We start from the raw sequence: 21,225 nt of genomic DNA, 5'->3' as shown, positions 1-21,225 counted from the left end.
TAGAATTTCAACCAACGTACTTTCATCTGTTCCAAGCCCCTGAAACACACCTTATTTGTAAAAGTAGTCCAAAATTTTAACTAACTATACAGAATGTAGCATTTTTGACCAAAACTTATGGGGCATGCACACTGGGTAATTTTAAGTGGTCTAGATCATTTAAAAATTAAGCACAAATCATTCCATGTGTACACCCCATAGTCATGGGTGGCTCAGATCTTTAGTGCATGTAGGCACAACCTGGTTAGATTGCCTGGCAAGTCCATACAATACACTGACTTGTAACTTTTCTTACATCATGTGTATAGGGCAATCCAGACTCAGGAAATTGAATGGAAAAATTGCCCTATTACCCTTTGGGAAATCATTTCTTTATTAAAATCAAGTAATCCAATTAGAACACCCAATAAAAAGCAAAATTTCTCCTGAAAACACACAAGTTAAGTGAAACCTTCATGTTTTCAGAAGCAGTGTTTTCGCTGCTCTCTCGGATTTTGATCAAATATCTCACTAGCCACTGGCAAGACAAATTACTTGTGATTGTGGATAAAAAAAAAAAGCCCTTAGTTGCAAATTCCAAAAAGAAAGTCACAAAGGGACATGTTGAATTTTACTATACAATGTAAACTTACCTTGACAGCAGCCTTTAAGCAATGAGCATCAAATTGCGCTGGAGTTTTGAGCAGTCCCAAGACAACCTCCTCCAGGTGGCTTGAGAGGGCTTTCTTCAATGCATCATCTAAAGACTAATTCAAAGATATCACATGCTCAAGGCAAAACCGTAACACTTGGGAATTTCTTCAATTTTTTAGTCATTCATGAGCTTGTACTATACAGTTTATAAGTTATGCATGCACCCATAGACTTTACGCTACACGATCACCCTGTGAGACTTTTCACACCCTGGTGTGTGAAGTCAAATCCATAATTGCACACACGTGCAACCATATTGTAGGAGGTTGAATGAGCATGGCTACATCTGTGAAATATTTTTAACCAATTAGGTGTTACCAGTCTATGGGGGAGATGCACTAAAAAAGGAAAATGCAGTACAAGCCCTGTTATCTGAATTTTACCGCATTTACCCATGCACTAATACCCAATCAACAGGAGCAATGCCCGAAAAAGCTAGAATTACTCTATAGAACCCTTGGGGCTTCTCTCCACCGTGGTGTTCAGGGGATCCCATAACAGCATACCCCACGGCCACAGAACCTCTATAATTCATGTGTCCCAATTTGAAGGGAAAGCAAGGTAACATGCCCAATGAGAAAGCTGGAATATTCCAATAGACAGTCTCCTCTCTTACAGCAGGATATTTTTGTTCACATTTATGCAACATTTCTTTTCACCAATCATGAAAAACGACAGATTTTCCAATACCGTCAAGCTTGTAGTAACTACCTTGCCAGTTTGTTGATGGTATGCAGCCTTTATTTGCTGACGCTCAGCATTTGTTCTTTTGGTCAACACATCAATGATGGTACCTTCATCAACACCTACAATGAAAAAGCTCATCAGGTTAAAGCCTGTAGTAGTGCTAAAAAAAAATAAAAAAAAATTCAGGTGACGCAAGATAAAGCTATGATTAGACTATGGGCTGGAGGTGGGAGTTATTAAAGCTCAAAGACAAATTGTTTAAAAAATGATTAAATACCAACTAATACACTGTCATTTTCTCCGAAATGACCTGCTAGTACTTTATCTTTCAATTTTATCTTCAAGATTTGATAAACACCCCCTATAAATGATTAACAAGTCATAGCATAAAGCTCACTGCAAGTCAACAACAATAATTTAATCGAGTCTATAACAGACACAAAGCAACCCTATGCCAATTAATCATTATAGCAAATTTATTTAGTCTTGGGACTTATGGTATGTACACACAGTGTTATTAGACCTAAGATTCGATTGTTATGCATTCTTTGCTAACTCTGTACTACTGTATTTACATACAATTCATGCTATCTACATTTGATTTGTAAGATATAGTCATTGCTGCCCTGTCTTTCTATCTGGGTTTCGATTTGTGCTGTCCCGGGAGCGTGCATTGGTATCGCAAGGTAAAAAACCTGTGCAATCTGCATGAGATTTTGACTATATAGTCAAAATCTAAGGTCAAATCTCAGTGTGTGCAAAGCATTAAACTCTAAGCAATGACATTTCAATAAAAAAAAAAAAATACATAAATAATGACTTCAGGAATTGTAATCTTTGCTACATTCACGTCACACAATGATAATTATACAGCAACCACTTGTCTACTATACCTTAAGTGTATACCGTAAGTAAATTCTGGTGGAATCGATGCAATAAAGAATACAGTATCTATCCTTATGTATCAATGCCTATTTCCCTATAGATTGTAATCTAGCGAGCAGGGCCCGCCTACATTTTGACTGTCTGTAAATAGTTTGTTGTATCACTGTCTCCTTTGTAAAGCGCAACGGAATATGCAGCGCTATATAAGAAACTGTTAATAAATAATAAATAAGTGCTGGGAGGCTCCATATTTTTGGACAGTCCACAGTACCTCAGACGAGTGGGCAGTTCTCACACATACCACCTGCCCACTTCACTAGTAAGCAGGAGGGGGTGGGGAGATTTTTTATGGGGACTTTCTAGTGCAGCATTTGGGGAGGTTTAATGACTTTTCCACTATAGGCTTCTCATGGAGAGGTGACCAAAAAACAAATAAAAAAGGGGGAAGGGATGTAGTTATGCTACATCGCATGTATTCCATGTCACCTAACAAATGGCCAGATGTACTAAGCTTGAAAAGGGATAAAATGGAGAGTGATAAGCCACCAGTCAGCTTCTAACTGTCATGTCAAAAGCTGTGTTTGAAAAATGACAGGTAGGAGCAGATCAGGCTTAGCACATCTCGACCTGTGTCACAAATTAAATTAAAAGACCCATAGGTTATGCTAACTAAAGTGCGTCAGCCAGTAATGGCTACAAAGGTGCATAAAGTCTGGAGTTGGGAACTACATAATCCAGTTCAGCATCAACTAGATACTCTGCCAAATAGCATTATTAAAAATGCAGATGCTTTAAAGAGAACAAAGTGATGCAAGTCTGTGGAGGAACCACATTAATAAAATATGAATCTATTGAACAGAACGGCTAAACCCAATGTCTACAAGTAATGAATCTACACCACAAACCCTGCTACAACATCGTGTTTATGTCTATGCACATGTACCCACTTCCCAGCAAGAAAAAAAACACAAATTATGTAATGGTATCTTACCTTTAGTTTTAATTGCTTTATCTAGAGCAGCGGCATCACTTGCAGCATTGAAACCAGAATGTGCTTTAAGTGATGGCCCAGCCTCATCAGCCTGCAAAAGGAATATATTATTAGCATTAACTTAATTCAGCCCAGGGATTCCCAACCTCAGGTACTTGTGTATTATCACGCCGCCCCCGATATTGATCGTGCGATTTTTTGATCTCATCGCATGCCATACACTCGATGCAGTGCAATGCGATTTTAGCCCCCTAGACGATGAAAAATTGTATAAGCACCCTAATGGGTGCTTTTAAGAACCCTAATGGGTGCTTTTAAGAACCCTAATGGGTGCTTACAATGTTAAATGCACCCCCACTATAAACGTGAACCCGAAGCGTGGTGAGCGCAGCGAGCCCGCGAGGGGGGCGGTACGCATCCTCCGACCTCTTCATACCCCCACTATCCACATCGGCGTGGCGAGCGCAGCCAGCCCCGCGAGGGGACGCGCAGCACTTCACAGGTATACGCGAACGCTCGCCACGCTTCGGGCACTTTATAAAATCCACTCCGCGCCGACATGGATAGTGGGGGTATGAAAAGGTCGAAGGACGCATACCGCTGCGCTCGCCACGCTTCGGGTTCACGTTTATAGTGGGGGGTGGCGTGGGGGTGCATTTAACATTGTAAGCACCCATTAGGGTGCTTATACAAGTTATAATCGCATCCCATCGCATTGTATGGCATATACAATGTCATACAATTTTAAAATTGTATGACATTGGTGAACATTGCGCGATATCGCATTGCATACCAAATGGTCTGTGATGCTACACAAGTACCCATTTTTTTTTAACTTACAGTACATGCTTGGTGTCCTCCTTCTTCCAGAAATTTAGCATTTGCTAGGAATTCTTGCATAAAAGACATAATGAGCTCAGCTTCTAGAAGGCAAGAAAAGAAAATGAAAAAAGTTAAAGCCATGATAAACCATTCTATTCATACAGTAAAAGTGAAGAGTCTTTAATGAAAGTCTGTACATTTAAAATACAGATAGTAAACTTGCTTTTCTTCAATGCCATTTTGCAAGGACACTATATTGCTGATGAAAGCCAGTACAGCGTGAGATAGGACTATTATCTATGCAATACTGTTGTCCTGAATGTGCCAAGTACAAATGCATTAAATAGCAAACAAAAAATTTTTTTTTGCATGTTCTACTCCAACAAGTCTACACTCCACCAATACAGGAATAAGATAGCCAAAGATCTACTCACAGCTAAATCAATGGGTCGTGTATTTATACCTAGCCTGCCCATCCTTTTATTTGCCACTTTTGAGAAGTAAAAAGCGATTTCTTCTGCACAACATTTGTAACTTTGTTCTCCCCTTCATCTCCTCCAATACATCTGTCTGGGTCTATCATTGACTGTTTTTATCCCTCTGCCTGTTTATACTGTACCTCTTCTCTTGGTTCACCAATATGCTCCTTTGCTATCCACTAGGTCCTTCATAAGCATCTGTTAATCCTCCCTTTCCTGGTCACTCTTTAATCCAGTGTGTCCAACTGCCTGTCTATACCCCCATTTTTGCCTCCTTCACACTTCAAGGTTCCAAATGCCTGCCGTAGTCTCATATTCTATGCCGTCTTTGGCACAAATCTTATCAGATCCTTATATACTCTTATCCCCTAACTCCAGATATCAGTCCCCTCCACAACTCATCTTAAGTAGCAGTAGTACTGATACTTAAAAGTAGAATAAAAGTCACAATATTAAAGTCAAACTTAATCTCTGACTGTTTCCCCCATCTCCAAATCTCAGGGGACCCCTAATAGAACACCAGTGGTCAGTGGCGTAGCTACAGGGGTCGCAGCGGTCGGGCCCCTGAGCCAGGGGGGGCGATGGCAGCAGGTCCCACCGGGCCGCTTAGCCAGTCACAGGCTGCCCTCCTGCGCTGGCCGCGGCTTCCAGAACACGGCCGCGGCTACAGGAAAATGGCCGCCGGCCTCCTGCACTGAGGACATGCCGGCGGCCATTTTCCTGTAGCCGCGGCCGTGTTCTGGAAGCCGTGGCCAGCGCAGGAGGCTGCCTGGCCGCAGCCAGTGACTGGCTAAGCGGCCAGGGAGAGCAGGAGGCTGTCTGACCCCACCGGATCCCCCCCCCCCCCCTCGCCCAGCAGCAGCAGCAGCAGATGGAGAGGCAGCATTGCAGCAACAATCGTGAGTTGCTGGTGGGAAAGGGGCATATGTTTATTTGGCACTGTGGGGGCATTTCTGGCACTGTGGGGGCATATGTTTATTTGGCACTGTGGGGGCATTTCTGGCACTGTGGGGGCATATGTGTATTTGGCACTGTGGGGGAATATCTAGCACTGTGGGGGCATATGTGTATCTGTCACTGTGGGGGCATATCTGGCACTGTGGGGGCATATGTGTCTCTGGCACTGTGGGAGCATATCTGGCACTGTGGGGGCATATGTGTCTCTGGCACTGTGGGAGCATATCTGGCACTGTGGGGGCATATTATGTGTCTACATTAAAATATAAACAGACCAAGATTTTAATTTTGTTGTATGTAGGGGGGCCCCAAGCTGACCTTTCGCACCAGGGCCCATGAACCTTTAGCTACGCCCCTGCCAGTGGTGGAACTTGTGAGTGGTTAGCCCAAGTGCAAAAGTATAAATTTGGCCCCCCTCAGCCACTCCAACCCAAGGTTGCAATATGCCACACCGCAGTGGGCCCCTTAGTTCTCAAGGGCCCTGGTACAATGCACCTGCTGCACCATTGGTAGTTAAATTGATGCTAATGCTGGGTACAGACCTACAGATTTAGGTGTCCAATATGTCTGGTGAGAACAAAAATTTCGGAGCAATGACAAACCAAACACTGGAAAATGGGCAAAAACAATTGTTCCGATAAATTTGTTAATCAAATGAATTTAACCAATTTGTCAGTTTTTTAAAGTGTTTGGAAGTAAATGTTCGATTCTCATACCCTGCCATACATTACCCGATTCTCATACCCTGCCATACATTACCAGATTTCTGTTCCCACCAGACAGATTAATCTTTAGGTGCGCAGCATTAGTATCACAAGTGAAATAAATAGCATCATCTGATGATCTATATATTAATAGTGCAAAACATGCACCATTAAGGGTTCCTGGGGATTGGAGCTGAGAAACACGGATTTACTGCAATACAAAATTATACATCATGCCCACTTATTTGTTCTCTGACCAGCAGGTCACTACTGCCTCTTCCCTTGGAGTGTTCCTTATATTTATATTTCCAATTATTTCTGGAGCCCCTATATTTGAATAGTAATAAAATGCTCAGCAGTGAAGGGGTCGTTAACAGCCAGACTGACACATGGAGACAAACAAACTGTGGCAAAGTGATTTTTTATTTTTTACACTTGTACTGTACATGTGGACAATGGAGTGGAAGCATTGCCAAAGCTGACTAATATACAGTATGTTGAAAGCAGGAAATCTATAGCAGTCATGTTTCTTAGGAGTTAAGACACAAAAGCTAGCATTACCACAAACATGGGTGTGACTACAGTAAACCACAACAATGAGGCTGCACAAAAAAAAATGATAACTAAAGATTGCTCCAGGAGTTAACATTAGTACATACTAGCAATCATTATTACATACACCCCTAAGTGTATAACAGTAATCATACAGTTTTTAGCTTAAGCATAACAAACCGTTCTTCCTGACTCATGGACCGATTTTATGGCCTACATGCAGAACAGTACAAGCCATAGTCAATCAGTGACGTTATCACCTCGAGACATCAGCACCTCCCCAGTCTTATGAGAGAAGAGGCTACTATAACAGTTCAGGGGGTTGAGAGAAAACATAACAGAATTACTGTAGCTGGTGTTTGGGGCATTAGAAGGCAAAGTACAGAAGATTGCATTTGGGGAGAAAACGGTTAATCATGCATGAACGCAAGTGAAAAGTTTGATGCACTTGAGTCACCATAGTCTGAAAATAGCAAACAATGCAGTAAAGAAAAAGTTAATTGGACTTGCAGCCACAGGCAATAGACAGCTAGGCAGACACACCCTGGGCCTCACCCACAGAGACTGCAGAGAGCACAGATGGTAATGAGGTTGGAGAAGCAAAAAAAAAAAAAAAAAACGTTTTCACATTTTAATCCAGAAAAAGCAATATTGTGCAGCTTGTATTTGAACGAACATCAGTGTAAGCGAACTGTACATTAACATCCCATTTTATTTATTTTGGAAGCCCTCCAAGCCAAAGATTATTACAGATTCATAAAGGTAAATCATTTCAACCCTTGCCACCAATTTCCTCTAAATTCAGAAATACACATGTTCTACTCATAACACAACATGGATGAAAGTAGGACATTGGACACAACCACCAAGCAGTTAATAGAAACTTGGCAGCAAACAGAAAATCTGTTTTGTGTTTTCACATAAAGAATGCCTTTGGCCGTTCTGCTGGGACTGCCGAAACTCTAACAGACTTCTTACTACTTACAGATACACAATGGTCCTTTACTAGAATACAGTGGATTATTGATAAGGTTATAAAGAAACCTTTCAAATGGCATCTTATTATATATTAAAAAAAAAAAAAAAAACATTAAAGCTACATGCAATCTAAAGTAAAGCTTTTCTTTAAACCTGTATCATTCTTTCTACACAGCAGCCAATGAATTAAAGGGAGACAAAAGGAATCATAGTGGAGAAATGAAAACCCACCTTACAGCGTTTCAGAGAAGATTGAAGGTTAATGTGCTGTGAGCTGGAAGAGTGGAAAAAGCAACTGCTGATTTTTATGAAGAAGTAACAAGCCACACCTAGCAACAACACATACCTCTGATGAAGCCCTGATTGGTTGGCAAGTACACTGTTATTTCAGACAAGTATACTAGACTAACAACAGATTACTTCCAACAGAGATTTTCTGGCATTTGGTTGTTAAAATACATATTATTTGCTTAACATTTCAAGTATGCAGCAGGCACAGACACAGTTTGCTGCAAACTTAAATTGCATGTAACTGTTTTATCTTGTATAGGCAATAATACTACTAGTTAAAAAATCACAGTAAATGGATGAAAACAAGGAATAGTGTATATTGCAATTGCACAGTAAATTGGTCCTGGATTTTTACAACTGCAAGTAAGCACTGTACCTGTTCATTCACCTGTACTCAGTAAGCCACAAATTGCCTCAAACCACTAATTCTGAGTTCCACCTGGCTTAATGGCTGGACAGATAGTTCATCCTACCAGAGAGGGGGTGGGTATCCTCCCATATAGGGGAAATTTGGCAATAGTGGCCTGAGTCAATTTGAAGATGATTGAATACAGGTGAACATAGGCGTGCGCAGCCCATTTTATTAGGGGGTGCACCATTGGAGGGTCGTGTCCATCACTACCTACTGGGTGTGTCCATTACCGCCTACTGGGCGTGTCCATCACCTCCTATTAGGCGTCAATGCAAACTAAATAGAAGGTGACTTATTTATTTATATGCACTTCAGAATTAATCATTTCCCCCACACATACACCAGAAAGAGGGACAGTGATCACAGAAGGCGCGCTTCAAAAATTTACACTGTAATGCCCATTACACATAACTTTTAACATAATGCCATCCAACGTAATGCCCATTACACATCATGCCACCCAACGTAATGCCTACTACTAATTATACAACACACCGTAATGCCTACTACACATTACACTACACACCGTAATGCCTATTACATATTATGCCACATACAGTAAGTGAAGCTTACCTACATGCTTCTTGCCATGGGTTTCATTCTCATTCCTATTAGGGATTACATGCTTGTTGCTAGAGGGAGCTACATGCTCATTGCTAGGAGAAATTACATGCTCATTTCTAGGGAGTTACATGCTTATTGCCAAGGGGGGTGGTCACATGCTAGTTGCCTGGGGGGGGGGGGGGGGTTATAAGCTTGTTGTCAGGGGGAGGGGGGTTGCATGCTCATTGCCAAGGGGATTATATGTTCATTGCTTCTTGTGCCTTCTCCCTGGCACCAATGCGTGGTGTCCATTACCCTACACACAGCCCTGATGCGGGATCGGGGTATATTTAGGGGGCTGCAGCCAGGGCCCCAGTGCAACTTCCCAGGACCCTCCTAGAAGCATTAAAACCTTCTCTCTCTCTCTCTCTCTCTATATATATATATATATATATGTATATGTATATATATATATATGTATGTATATGTGTATATATATATATATATATATATATATATATATATATATATATATACACATCTCAACAACGGTGCAAACAAAGGCAGTGGTACTCCTCTGGGTTTTAATTACCTTTATCAAGGTGTAAAGGGATTCTATGACCCCGAATGTCAGAATTCACATCTTTGCTACTAAAATGTATTGAAAAGGCTGTGGAGTGCCTGGCTTCATACATAAGATACTATGATTGATGTGTGTGTGTGTGTGTGTGTGTGTGTGTGTGTGTGTGTATGTATGTATATATATATATATATATATATATATATATGTATATATGTGTATATATATATATATATATATATATATATATATATATATATATATATATATATATATATAGAGGCAAGAAGGAGGCGGCACTCGTCAGGCTTGAAGAAAAAGGGTCCTTATAATACCGACCGTTTCGGGGTTACCCCCCGTCGTCAGGGCAGGACAGCAGATGCAATACAAGTACAACAAACACTGACATATATACCCAGTACATAGAACACACCCCCAGTACCCAATTAGCAAACCGATCGGACTCACCTGTCGGACGGCGGGACATGCTGCATTGCCAGACAGGAACAGGAAGTGTCCTGTCAGCTGCACACGGCCCCCGTGTCCGGCAGTCAGAGAATCCCCAGCAACGCATGTAGCACTAATTCGGTCCATGTCTACCCGGCCGGAAGCACCGCCAGGAGCTTCAGTCCACATTAATGTGTAACTTCCACCCTCCAGCCAAGCACTCTCCTGACCGTGCCAACCAAGACCGGAAGTGCATCACACTAGCCAGGACTCTGATTGGAACCCGATCGGTTCCCTATCAACACAAGTAAGCACAAAACAATGCACAGTTATACACTATCACCGGGCAATTGCAATAAGTACATACATGTAAAAAACAACAGCTGCATGAATCACCACAAGTAAGACTGTTGTGCATAACCAGGTCCAGCACCATAATAAATCAGGAGACATAAAACACATAGAAACATACAGAAAATAAACAAACAAATGGCTAATATATTGAAGCCTAAAAACAACAGTGTCCCAAATGGGCAGACGTCACTCACAGTAAAGCTCAAAATTGAAACAGTATAGGGGGGCACATGAGAGCACAAGGCAGTGTAAAAATGAGCGTGGTAAACATAGTGTAAGATGTTTGCAAAAACACTGGGTCCCTGAAAAAAATATATACAGGGTTATAACCTATAAAAAACACTGGAGTCCAAGTGACTCATTTAATCCATTGGGAGCCATGGTCCCCAATAGAAAAATCCACTTGCTCTCGCGTTGTAGCAATGCCTTGTTTCTATTACCCCCCCGTAAAGTTGTGGGTATGTGATCAATAATGATAGATCTAATGTCGCCAACCGAGTGCTTGAATATCAAACAGTGACGAGCAATTGGCTGGTCACTGTGGCCAGATTGAATGGCCTGATTGATGGCTGTCCTATGCAGGGCCATGCGTTCCTTAAATTGACGCTGGGTCTTCCCCACATAGGACAGCCCACAAGGACACGTTAAAAGGTAAACAACATAGGTCGAACTACAAGTTAAAGGAAACTTGATAGAAAAACTCTTCTTGGATGAAGGATGGAAAAACACATTGCTGACAGTCATGGTTTTACAGGTAACACAACCCAAACATCTGAAGCACCCATTTTTCCTGGTGAGGAAATGTGTGGGTGCTGTTTTATCCCAACCCGATATATCAAGTTTGACCAAATGGTCCTTCAGGTTGGATTGTCTAGAGTAACTGGGCATAAGTTGTCTTACTTGTGGTGATTCATGCAGCTGTTGTTTTTTACATGTATGTACTTATTGCAATTGCCCGGTGATAGTGTATAACTGTGCATTGTTTTGTGCTTACTTGTGTTGCTAGGGAACCGATCGGGTTCCAATCAGAGTCCTGGCTAGTGTGATGCACTTCCGGTCTTGGTTGGCACGGTCAGGAGAGTGCTTGGCTGGAGGGCGGAAGTTACACATTAATGTGGACTGAAGCTCCCGGCGGTGCTTCCGGCCGGGTAGACATGGACCGAATTAGTGCTACATGCGTTGCTGGGGATTCTCTGACTGCCGGACACGGGGGCCGTGTGCAGCTGACAGAACACTTCCTGTTCCTGTCTGGCAATGCAGCATGTCCCGCCGTCCGACAGGTGAGTCCGATCGGTTTGCTAATTGGGTACTGGGGGTGTGTTCTATGTACTGGGTATATATGTCAGTGTTTGTTGTACTTGTATTGCATCTGCTGTCCTGCCCTGACGACGGGGGGTAACCCCGAAACGGTCGGTATTAAAAGGACCCTTTTTCTTCAAGCCTGACGAGTGCCGCCTCCTTCTTGCCTCTACATTTGCTGCCCCTCGGGACTTCAATTGGAGGGCACCGCAGCCCAATTCCAGCTAACAGTAAGCTGTACTATTTTTTGCTTTACCACTGAGTGCCGGATTCTTGCTACATATTATGGTCTGTCAGGTTATGCTCCATTGAGCTACATTGAAATTCCCATCAAGGCACCTTCTATTTCAAGGTTAACATTGACTGTGATACTGGTGCATATTGCTGTCCCTGGTTTCCTGATTTTAGCATATTTTTCTGACACAGTGTTGTTAAAGAGACAGTCCATTATTATGACGGCAGCCAGTCAGGAAATGGACATGGCCCTTGAGTTCATCCAGATGGATGTGTGCAACTTGCTTAGCCTCTCTGATTCAGATGCAGAAAATATTTTGTCAAAACTCAGCATGGATGATGATAAAATTCCTCAAGTGCCAGAGGCTCTCTTTAAACACCTGTTACGTCTTAAACAGAGAGAATGTGATTTCAAATATCACAGTATTAGTCTGTCCGATTATTATAGGAGCAAATTGATTCCCCGGGGGTTCCGGGTGAAGAATACCCCAACCATCGGTCAGCACAATGCCGCCTTCTGTCGCCGATGGTTGGGGGTTCTTAACAAATGATCTATGGACCTTATACTGTTAGTAGTAGAGGAGGCCACTCGTGAGCAAACTCTCCTCCTACAACAAATTGATGAATATGAGAAAATTCACATGCCTTCTCTTATGTCAGACCCTAACAACAACTGGGTCCAAAAGCTACAGGAACAAATGGACACATACAAAAGCAACCTATTGGCTTTTAAAAGGGATAAATTACGTAAAGTCCAGATGGACTATGAACAAAAAAGAGTCTATGAATGGCTCAACCCGACCCGTACCCAAGGTCGAGCAAGGCCATTCAGAAAACGTCCCAATCAAAGGGGCGGAGCCAACCCGGATAGCTCTAACATCTCACAAAGTGAGACCGATTCAGGTCCCTCTGGCTCGGGCAGGGGTAGACTCCCTTTAGGGACCAAGACTCGGGCGATGCTATTGAAAAATCCAGACCCAGAGGCAGGAGGAGAACAAGGCGTGCAGGCCAAAACATCCGGCAAATCAAACAAAAAAGTGTCGAAGTACAAAAAGAACTAGTGTTCAATTTATCCTCAGCATCGCTATCGGAGACTGAAATGCAGGTGTTGGCGAAAGGTTTGTCATTTATACCATCGAGACACACTGATCCCTTCCAGTGGAAGGTTGATACCTATAGACTGAATAGATCTTTACGTCTAAAAGACCATTTTGGCCGACAATCATCGCCTACACCATCGACTACATCGGTTTCACCTATTCCTCCGAAGCTTCGACAAATTGCACCGAGATCCAAGTTCGATCCCATCACGTCAAATCCAGCCATTAAAACGTTTACCAGGCTTATGGAACAGCAAGCTGAGTTGTTTCAGTGTCCAATGTCTATGCCACTACAGCACAATCTCACGAAAGTGGAGAATGAGGCCCTTAAGTCCCTTTCCAAACGTAGGAACATTATCATTCGTGGGGCAGATAAAGGCGGAGCTGTGGTGGTTTTAAACACTGAAGATTACCGCCCAGAATGTGATCGTTTACTCAATGATAGGTCCACCTATGGTGTGTTGGACAAAGACCCCACATGGGGTTACAAAGCCGAATTGGATAAGCTGCTTAATGGGGCTGTGCGTGATGGCTTGATCTCCCCTGAATAAAAATCGGCACTATCAGTGGACTACCCTGTGGTGCCATTATTCTACTGTATTCCCAAGATTCACAAGGCACTCAAGGATCCCCCTGGCCGGCCGATCATTTCTGCCAGGGGGTCCTTGTACCATCCGATATCAGTATTCCTGGATGGGTTACTAAATCCTTGTGTTCAAGCATTGCCTTCTTACCTGAAGGACACTACCTCTTTGCTCAGGATTTTGAGGGACCTACATCTTACCAAGGATTTGTCCACCATTACATGTCTGTGTACTGCCGATGTGTCCAGCCTCTACACCTGCATCCCTCATGGTGCAGGTGTGGAGGTGGTGAGACAATTATTGACCAACAATCCTTTGTATACTGGTCCTCCCATTGAACTGTTTTTGGACCTGTTATTACTTGTACTGACCAGGAATTACTTCCTATATAATGGGAGGTACTTCCTACAACGGTCTGGCGTAGCTATGGGGTCCGCTGTGGCCCCTGCCTACGCCAATACATTTATGTACAGTATAGAGAAACAACTGTTTTTTCAAGATGATAGTCTCATTCCTGGTGTTGTGCTTTATTATCGATATATCGATGATTTACTCATTTTTTGGTCAGAAAACCCTACACAACTTGAAGCTCTGCTAATTGCACACAACAACAGTGGCAGTGTCATCCAGCTTACCTCTCATATTGATTTGGGTAATGTTCAGTTTTTGGATGTGGATATCACTTTGGATAGTGGTCAGGTGATTACAGCTTTATATTCTAAGCCAACGGATAGAAATACCCTGTTGCGTTATAATAGCTCACATCCCATTCCCTTGCGGAGTGGTCTTCCGTACTCACAACTATTGAGGGTGCTGGAGGATTACTTCTGATGAGAAAGCAGTACCTGAGTCCCTTAACCCCTTCCCGACAATTGACGTACATTTACGTCATGGTCGGGAAGTACTTCCCGACACATGGCGTAAATGTACGTCATGGCATTTAACTGTCACCGCGTCTATAGACGCGGTGACAGTTTCAACATGTCTGCTGTCCCTGACAGCAGACATGTCCGTGCATGCCCAGGGGGGGCTGCGATGCCGCCCCCCCCGTCGGCGATCGCTGTGATTGGCTGTTCAGTGTGAACAGCCAATTACAGCGTTTTCTGTGTCACCGGCGAATAACGTTCGCCGGTGACACGCGATCGGAGGTGATTGGTGCTGTAAAGTACAGCACCAATCACCGCGGGGTGTAAGGGTGACACTGGTGTCACCCCACCTCACCCCGCCCGCCCCGAAAAGGCCGTGATTGGTCCGTCGGACCGACGGACCAATCACAGCCATGGAGGGGGGTTTAAACTAACGGTGACTGCACTGCAGACGCCATTCCGGTCTGGAATTGCGTGCAGTGCGGTCACCGTGCCTGGCTGCCGCGATATACTGACCAGAACCTTGCAAAATACTTACCTGATCCTTGCAAATATCTTGCCTGCTTCATCACTGCTTGTAGTGTGCTGGATGCTTCCTGGATCCTGTTACTTGTGACTTCCTGTGTTGTGAACTTGTGCTGCTGCAGTGTAATAGCGTTAGTTAGATAGAGAGAGATAGAGAGAGATAGTGTCAGAGAGTGCTATATTTTGTGCTGCTGCAGTGTGATATAGTTATAGAGAGAGAGATAGAGAGAGATAGAGAGAGATAGAGAGAGATAGAGAGAGATAGAGAGAGATAGAGAGAGAGAGATAGAGGCCTAGTGACAGAGAGTGCTATATTTTGTGCTGCTGCAGTGTGATAGTTATAGATAGAGAGATAGAGAGAGATAGAGAGAGATAGAGAGAGAGAGAGATAGAGATAGTGACAGATTGGGTACTTGTTTCCTATCTGGGCGCCCACGATCAAAATCGCGGTCATCGGGGGTAAAAATCGCGGTGATCGCGGTCATCGCGGGCATCGCGGGTAAAATTGGATGGTCGCGATGCCCGCGATGACCGCGATCACCGCGATTTTCCCATAGGGAACAATGTTAAAAAGGCTGATTGACCGCGATTTCACTGTTAAATGGCTCAATTGACCCGATTTGGCCATATTAACCCTGAATTAGGCCCAATTAACCCTTAAATGTCCCCCCCAATTTTTGACGCCACCCCACGATCCACGCCAACCCGAAGCGTGGCGAGCGCAGCGAGCCCGCGAGGGGCGGCGGTACGCGTCCTCCGACCTTTTCATGCCCTACTATCCACTAGGGCGTGGTGTGAGAATATAATAGTGTGGCGAGCGCAGCGAGCCACCGAGCCCGAAGCGTGGCGAGCGCAGCGAGCCCCGCGAGGGGACGCGGATACCTTCACTGTGAAGGCCGCGAGGGGACGCGCATAATTGTGAAGGTATCCGCGTCCCCTCGCGGGGCTCGCTGCGCTCGCCACGCTTCGGGCTTGGTGGCTCGCTGCGCTCGCCACACTATTATATTCTCACACCACGCCCTAGTGGATAGTAGGGCATGAAAAGGTCGGAGGACGCGTACCGCCGCCCCTCGCGGGCTCACTGCGCTCGCCACGCTTCGGGTTGGCGTCGATCGTGGGGTGGCGTCAAAAATTTGGGGGGACATTTAAGGGTTAATGGGCTCTGTGGCCCATTTAACATTGATTCCTATGGCCAAATCGGGTGGATTGAGGCATTTAACAGTAAAATCGGGTCCATCGCGGCTTTTAACATTGATTCCTATGGGAAATCGTGAGCATCGCGTCGCGGGCATCGCGGGTACATTTATGGCCGGCCGCGACGCGACCGACACGATTTCCAAGTTTAACATTGGTTTCAATGGGAAATCGCGGGCATCGCGTCGGTCGCGTCGCGGCCATACATAAATGTACCCGCGATGCCCGCGACGGGCGCCCAGATAGGAAACCAGTACCACAGATTGTGCTATATATTTTTTATATAACTGACTGCTGCCCCCCCTTTTGTGCTGATCAGTATAAATTAACTGATCAGCAACTTTTTGGGGGCGCAGGTTTTTTTTTATATATATATATACCTGTCACTGCTGCCGCTGCAGTGTCATAGAGTGTTAGATAGTGAGAGATAGAGAGATAGAGAGAGATAGTGACAGAGAGTGATAGAGAGTGCTAAATTTTGTGTCTGCTGCCCCCGCCTTTTGTGCTGATCACTATATCTGAGGTGATCAGCAACTTTTTGGGGGTGCAGAGGTTTTTTTTTTTTATATATACCTGCCAGTTGCACTGTCAGTTGCACCAAAGGTTGTGCACCTGCTGCCCCTCACTGGTAATCAGTGTCGCATCACTGATCACCTTTTTTTTTTGTGTGTGTGCTGTGGGGTCTTTTTTTAATTTTTTTTTTACACACACTGTGATTTTGTGGGTGTCCTGTGGCCGCTGTGCGCTGATCAGTGACGTACATCACTGATCATCTTTTTCGGCACAGGGTTGATCTATTTTTTTTTTTTTTTTGATAAAATTCCTGTTGCCTTTGAGCGCTGTTCAGTGACGGACGTTACTGACCAACATCTGTGCTCAATTTTTGGCGCAGGACCTTTTTTTTTTTTTTTTTAACCCCTTCAATTTTTTTTTTTAACCCCTTCAATTTTTTTTTTTAACCCCTTCAATTTTTTTTTTTTTTAACCCCTTCAATTTTTTTTTTTTGTATAAAGTATTTTTTTTTCTGCACTACATACACACTACACACTACATACCCCCCGGGTTGAAATAAAGTTTGTACCCCCCCCCTACACTATACACGTGTTGAAACATTTCACTACCAGTAACACAAAAATAAAAATGGCATCCCAAATGTCATCCCAAATGTCATCCCAGTCATCCAGAAGAATTTATTCAGCGGAGGAGGCATATGCCATGCTTGCTTCTGACTCTGACACAGCCAGTGATGCAAGCGGGGAATTTGAAGGATTCGCCTTAAGCTCCTCTTCCTCCTCTGGTGATGAGGGTCCCCCTCAAAGACGCCCCCGTAGAGCAGCTGAGACCCCCCCCCAATAATTGATCTCGTATGGACCCCACCACCAGACAATTTTGAGCCCCAGGTTCCTGAGTTTTTGGCCATGCCAGGAATCCAATTTGATTCCACAGGTCTCAGAGAAATTGACTTTTTCAAATTATTTTTCTCTGATGATTTTATAAATTTAATGGTGGACCAAACTAATTTATATGCCCAGCAGTTTATTGCTCAAAACCCCACGTCATCATTTGCTAGGTGGACCCCTGTAGATGCAGTAGAGATGATGACGTTTTGGGGTCTGGTGTTTCATATGGGCATAGTAAAAAAGCCAGAAATTAGGCAATATTGGAGTACAGATGTTCTGTACAGCACCCCATTTTACCGTATGGCCATGCCCCGGGCTCGATTTGAGACGATCCTTAAATTTTTGCATTACAACGATAATGCACAGTGCCCACCCAGAGATGATCCCACCTTTGACCGGCTATTCAAAGTCAGGCCGGTCATTGATCATTTCAGTGCCAAATTTGAAGACATGTACATCCCAGATAAATTCATTTGCATAGACGAGTCCCTTATACATTTTAAAGGAAGGGTTAAATTCCGCCAGTACCTTCCCAGTAAGAGGGCAAGGTATGGCATAAAAATGTATAAGCTGTGTGAAAGCACCTCAGGGTACACTCACAGGTTTAGGGTATATGAAGGGAAGGATTCAAGAATTGAACCGCCAGAATGCCCCCCCTCCCTCGTAGGTGTTAGTGGAAAAATTGTCTGGGATTTAGTGCACCCCTTCCTGGATAAAGGTTATCACCTATATGTGGATAACTTTTACACCAGCATCACCCTGTTTAAGGCCCTTGGTTCAAGAGGTACAGCAGCTTGCGGTACTGTGCGCAAGAACCAAAGAGGCCTCCCAAAAACGCACATTGCCCAAGTAATGAGAAGGGGTGAAAGCAGGGGAATATGCACCGAAAATATGTTGTTGGTCAAATATAAGGACAAGAGGGATGTCCTTATACTGACAACAATTCACGGAGACAGTACCACCTCCGTCCCTGTACGAGGTACCAGTACCCACACCTCAAAACCTAATTGTATCCTGGATTACAATAGGTACATGGGCGGAGTGGATCTTTCAGATCAGGTACTGAAGCCGTACAGTGCCCTGCGGAAAACAAAAATCTGGTACAAGAAGCTGGCCGTGTATATCATCCAGATGGCACTGTATAACGCTTACGTGCTATTCCGTTCTACCGGCCAGAGGGGGACATTTATGCACTTTCAAGAGGAAGTCATAAAGGGCCTAATATTTGGGAACCAGCAGGCAGAGGGCCCCAGTACTTCTAGTACTGGCCCCCGTATTGTACCAGGGCAGCATTTTCCTGATGAAATCCCCTCCACTGGAAAAAAGGGCAGGACACAAGAAAGGTGCAAAGTTTGCTATAAAAAGGGAATAAGAAAGCAAACTATTTTCCAGTGTGACACTTGCCCCGACAAACCCGGCCTATGTATAAAGGAGTGTTTTAAAATATACCACACATCTATGGATTTTTAGGTTCATAATTTCACCGTGCTTCGGGGGTCTTGCTAATGCCACATAGCACCCACCATTCATTCCACCAGAATCTGAGCCGCAAAATCCAAAAATCACTCCTTCCCTTCTGAGTCCTGCCATGCACCCAAATGGTATTTTGTGGTCACATGTGAGGCATTGCCGTACTCGGGAGAAATTGGGGCACAGATTTTGGGGTTCTTTTTCTCCTTCATACCTTCTGAAAATGAAAAATTTTGAGCCAGAACTGCATTTTTGTGTAAAAAATGTAATTTTTCATTTTCACTGCCCACTTGTATCAAAATTGGTGAAACCCCTGGGGGTTTGAAATGTACACTATACCCCTAGATGAATTCCCTGAGGGGTGTAGTTTGCAAAATGGGGTCCCTTGTGGGGGGGTTCCACTGTATTGGTGCTTTGGGGGTCTTGCTAATGCGACATAGCACCCACCATCATTCCACCAGAATTTGTGCTGCAAAATCCAAATATCACTCCTTCCCTTCTGAGTCCTGCCACTTTTTGGTCACACATGAGGCATTGCCGTACTCGGGAGAAATTGGGGCACAGATTTTGGGGTGCTTTGTCTCCTTCATTCCTTCTGAAAATGAAAAATTTTGAGCCAGAACTGCATTTTTGTTTAAAAAAATGTAATTTTTCATTTTCACTGCCCACTTGTATCAAAATTGGTGAAACCCCTGGGGGTTTGAAATGTACACTATACCCCTAGATGAATTCCCTGAGGGGTGTACTTTGCAAAATGGGGTGACTTGTAGGGGGGTTCCACTGTATAGGTGCAACATAGCACCCACCATTCATTCCACCAAAATCTGTGCTGCAAAATCCAAAAATCACTCCTTCCCTTCTGAGTCCTGCCATGCACCCAACTGGTATTTTTTGGTCACATGTGAGGCATTGCCGTACTCGGGAGAAATTGGGGCACAGATTTTGGGGTGCTTTTTCTCCTTCATACCTTCTGAAAATGAAAAATTTTGAGCCAGAACTGCATTTTTGTGTAAAAAAATGTAATTTTTCATTTTCACTGCCCAGTTGTATCAAAATTGGTGAAACCTCTGGGGGTTTGAAATGTACACTATACCCCTAGATGAATTCCCTGAGGGGTGTAGTTTGCAAAATGGGGTCACTTGTGGGGGGGTTCCACTGTATTGGTGCTTGGGGGGTCTTGCTAATGCGACATAGCACCCACCAAAATTCCACCAGAATCTGAGCTGCAAAATCCAAAAATCACTCCTTCCCTTCTGAGTCCTGTCATGCACCCAACTGGTATTTTTTGGTCACATGTGAGGCATTGCCGTACTCGGGAGAAATTGGGGCACATATTTTGGGGTGCTTTTTCTCCTTCATACCTTCTGAAAATGAAAAATTTTGAGCCAGAACTGCATTTTTGTGTAAAAAAATGTAATTTTTCATTTTCACTGCCCACTTGTATCAAAATTGGTGAAACCCCTGGGGGTTTGAAATGTACACTATACCCCTAGATGAATTCCCTGAGGGGTGTACTTTGCAAAATGGGGTGACTTGTGGGGGGGTTCCACTGTATTGGTGCAACATAGCACCCACCATTCATTCCACCAAAATCTGTGCTGCAAAATCCAAAAATCACTCCTTCCCTTCTGAGTCCTGCCATGCACCCAACTGGTATTTTTTGGTCACATGTGAGGCATTGCCGTACTCGGGAGAAATTGGGGCACAGATTTTGGGGTGCTTTTTCTCCTTCATACCTTCTGAAAATGAAAAATTTTGAGCCAGAACTGCATTTTTGTGTAAAAAAATGTAATTTTTCATTTTCACTGCCCAGTTGTATCAAAATTGGTGAAACCCCTGGGGGTTTGAAATGTACACTATACCCCTAGATGAATTCCCTGAGGGGTGTAGTTTGCAAAATGGGGTCACTTGTGGGGGGGTTCCACTGTATTGGTGCTTGGGGGGTCTTGCTAATGCGACATAGCACCCACCAAAATTCCACCAGAATCTGAGCTGCAAAATCCAAAAATCACTCCTTCCCTTCTGAGTCCTGCCATGCACCCAACTGGTATTTTTTGGTCACATGTGAGGCATTGCCGTACTCGGGAGAAATTGGGGCACATATTTTGGGGTGCTTTTTCTCCTTCATACCTTCTGAAAATGAAAAATTTTGAGCCAGAACTGCATTTTTGTGTAAAA

The 21,225-nt window shown here is 43.9% G+C and overlaps 2 protein-coding genes across 4 annotated transcripts in view; one reads left to right on the top strand and one right to left on the bottom strand.

Moving 5' to 3' along the window:
- LOC146078371 (annexin A1-like) overlaps nt 1-8,117 on the bottom strand; it is a 17,381-nt gene extending 9,264 nt beyond the window's left edge. The window contains exons 1-6 of one of the 2 annotated variants that reach the window (XM_083186102.1): nt 7,980-8,117; nt 4,097-4,179; nt 3,257-3,347; nt 1,405-1,499; nt 633-746; nt 1-39 (exon numbers count right to left, since the gene is read on the bottom strand). The exon at nt 1-39 is cut by the window's left edge and continues 52 nt beyond it. In XM_083186102.1, the coding sequence (XP_083042228.1) occupies nt 1-39; nt 633-746; nt 1,405-1,499; nt 3,257-3,347; nt 4,097-4,165 (408 nt within the window). In that variant the 5' untranslated portion in view covers nt 4,166-4,179; nt 7,980-8,117. The remainder of the gene's footprint in view (nt 40-632; nt 747-1,404; nt 1,500-3,256; nt 3,348-4,096; nt 4,180-7,979) is intronic. The other variant, XM_083186103.1, reaches the window with a different exon arrangement.
- The window catches only part of LOC146078414 (uncharacterized), a 99,223-nt gene continuing 85,721 nt past the window's right edge, over nt 7,724-21,225 (top strand). For both annotated transcript variants that reach the window (XM_083186105.1, XM_083186106.1), the window contains exons 1-2: nt 7,724-7,801; nt 7,924-8,118. The gene's annotated coding sequence lies outside the window, so the exon portion shown is untranslated. The remainder of the gene's footprint in view (nt 7,802-7,923; nt 8,119-21,225) is intronic.

The sequence above is a fragment of the Crinia signifera genome, chromosome 1, assembly GCF_055691185.1.
Source record: "Crinia signifera chromosome 1, ASM5569118v1, whole genome shotgun sequence".
NCBI lineage: Eukaryota > Metazoa > Chordata > Amphibia > Anura > Myobatrachidae > Crinia > Crinia signifera.
This window is presented reverse-complemented; position numbering and strand designations above follow the sequence as displayed.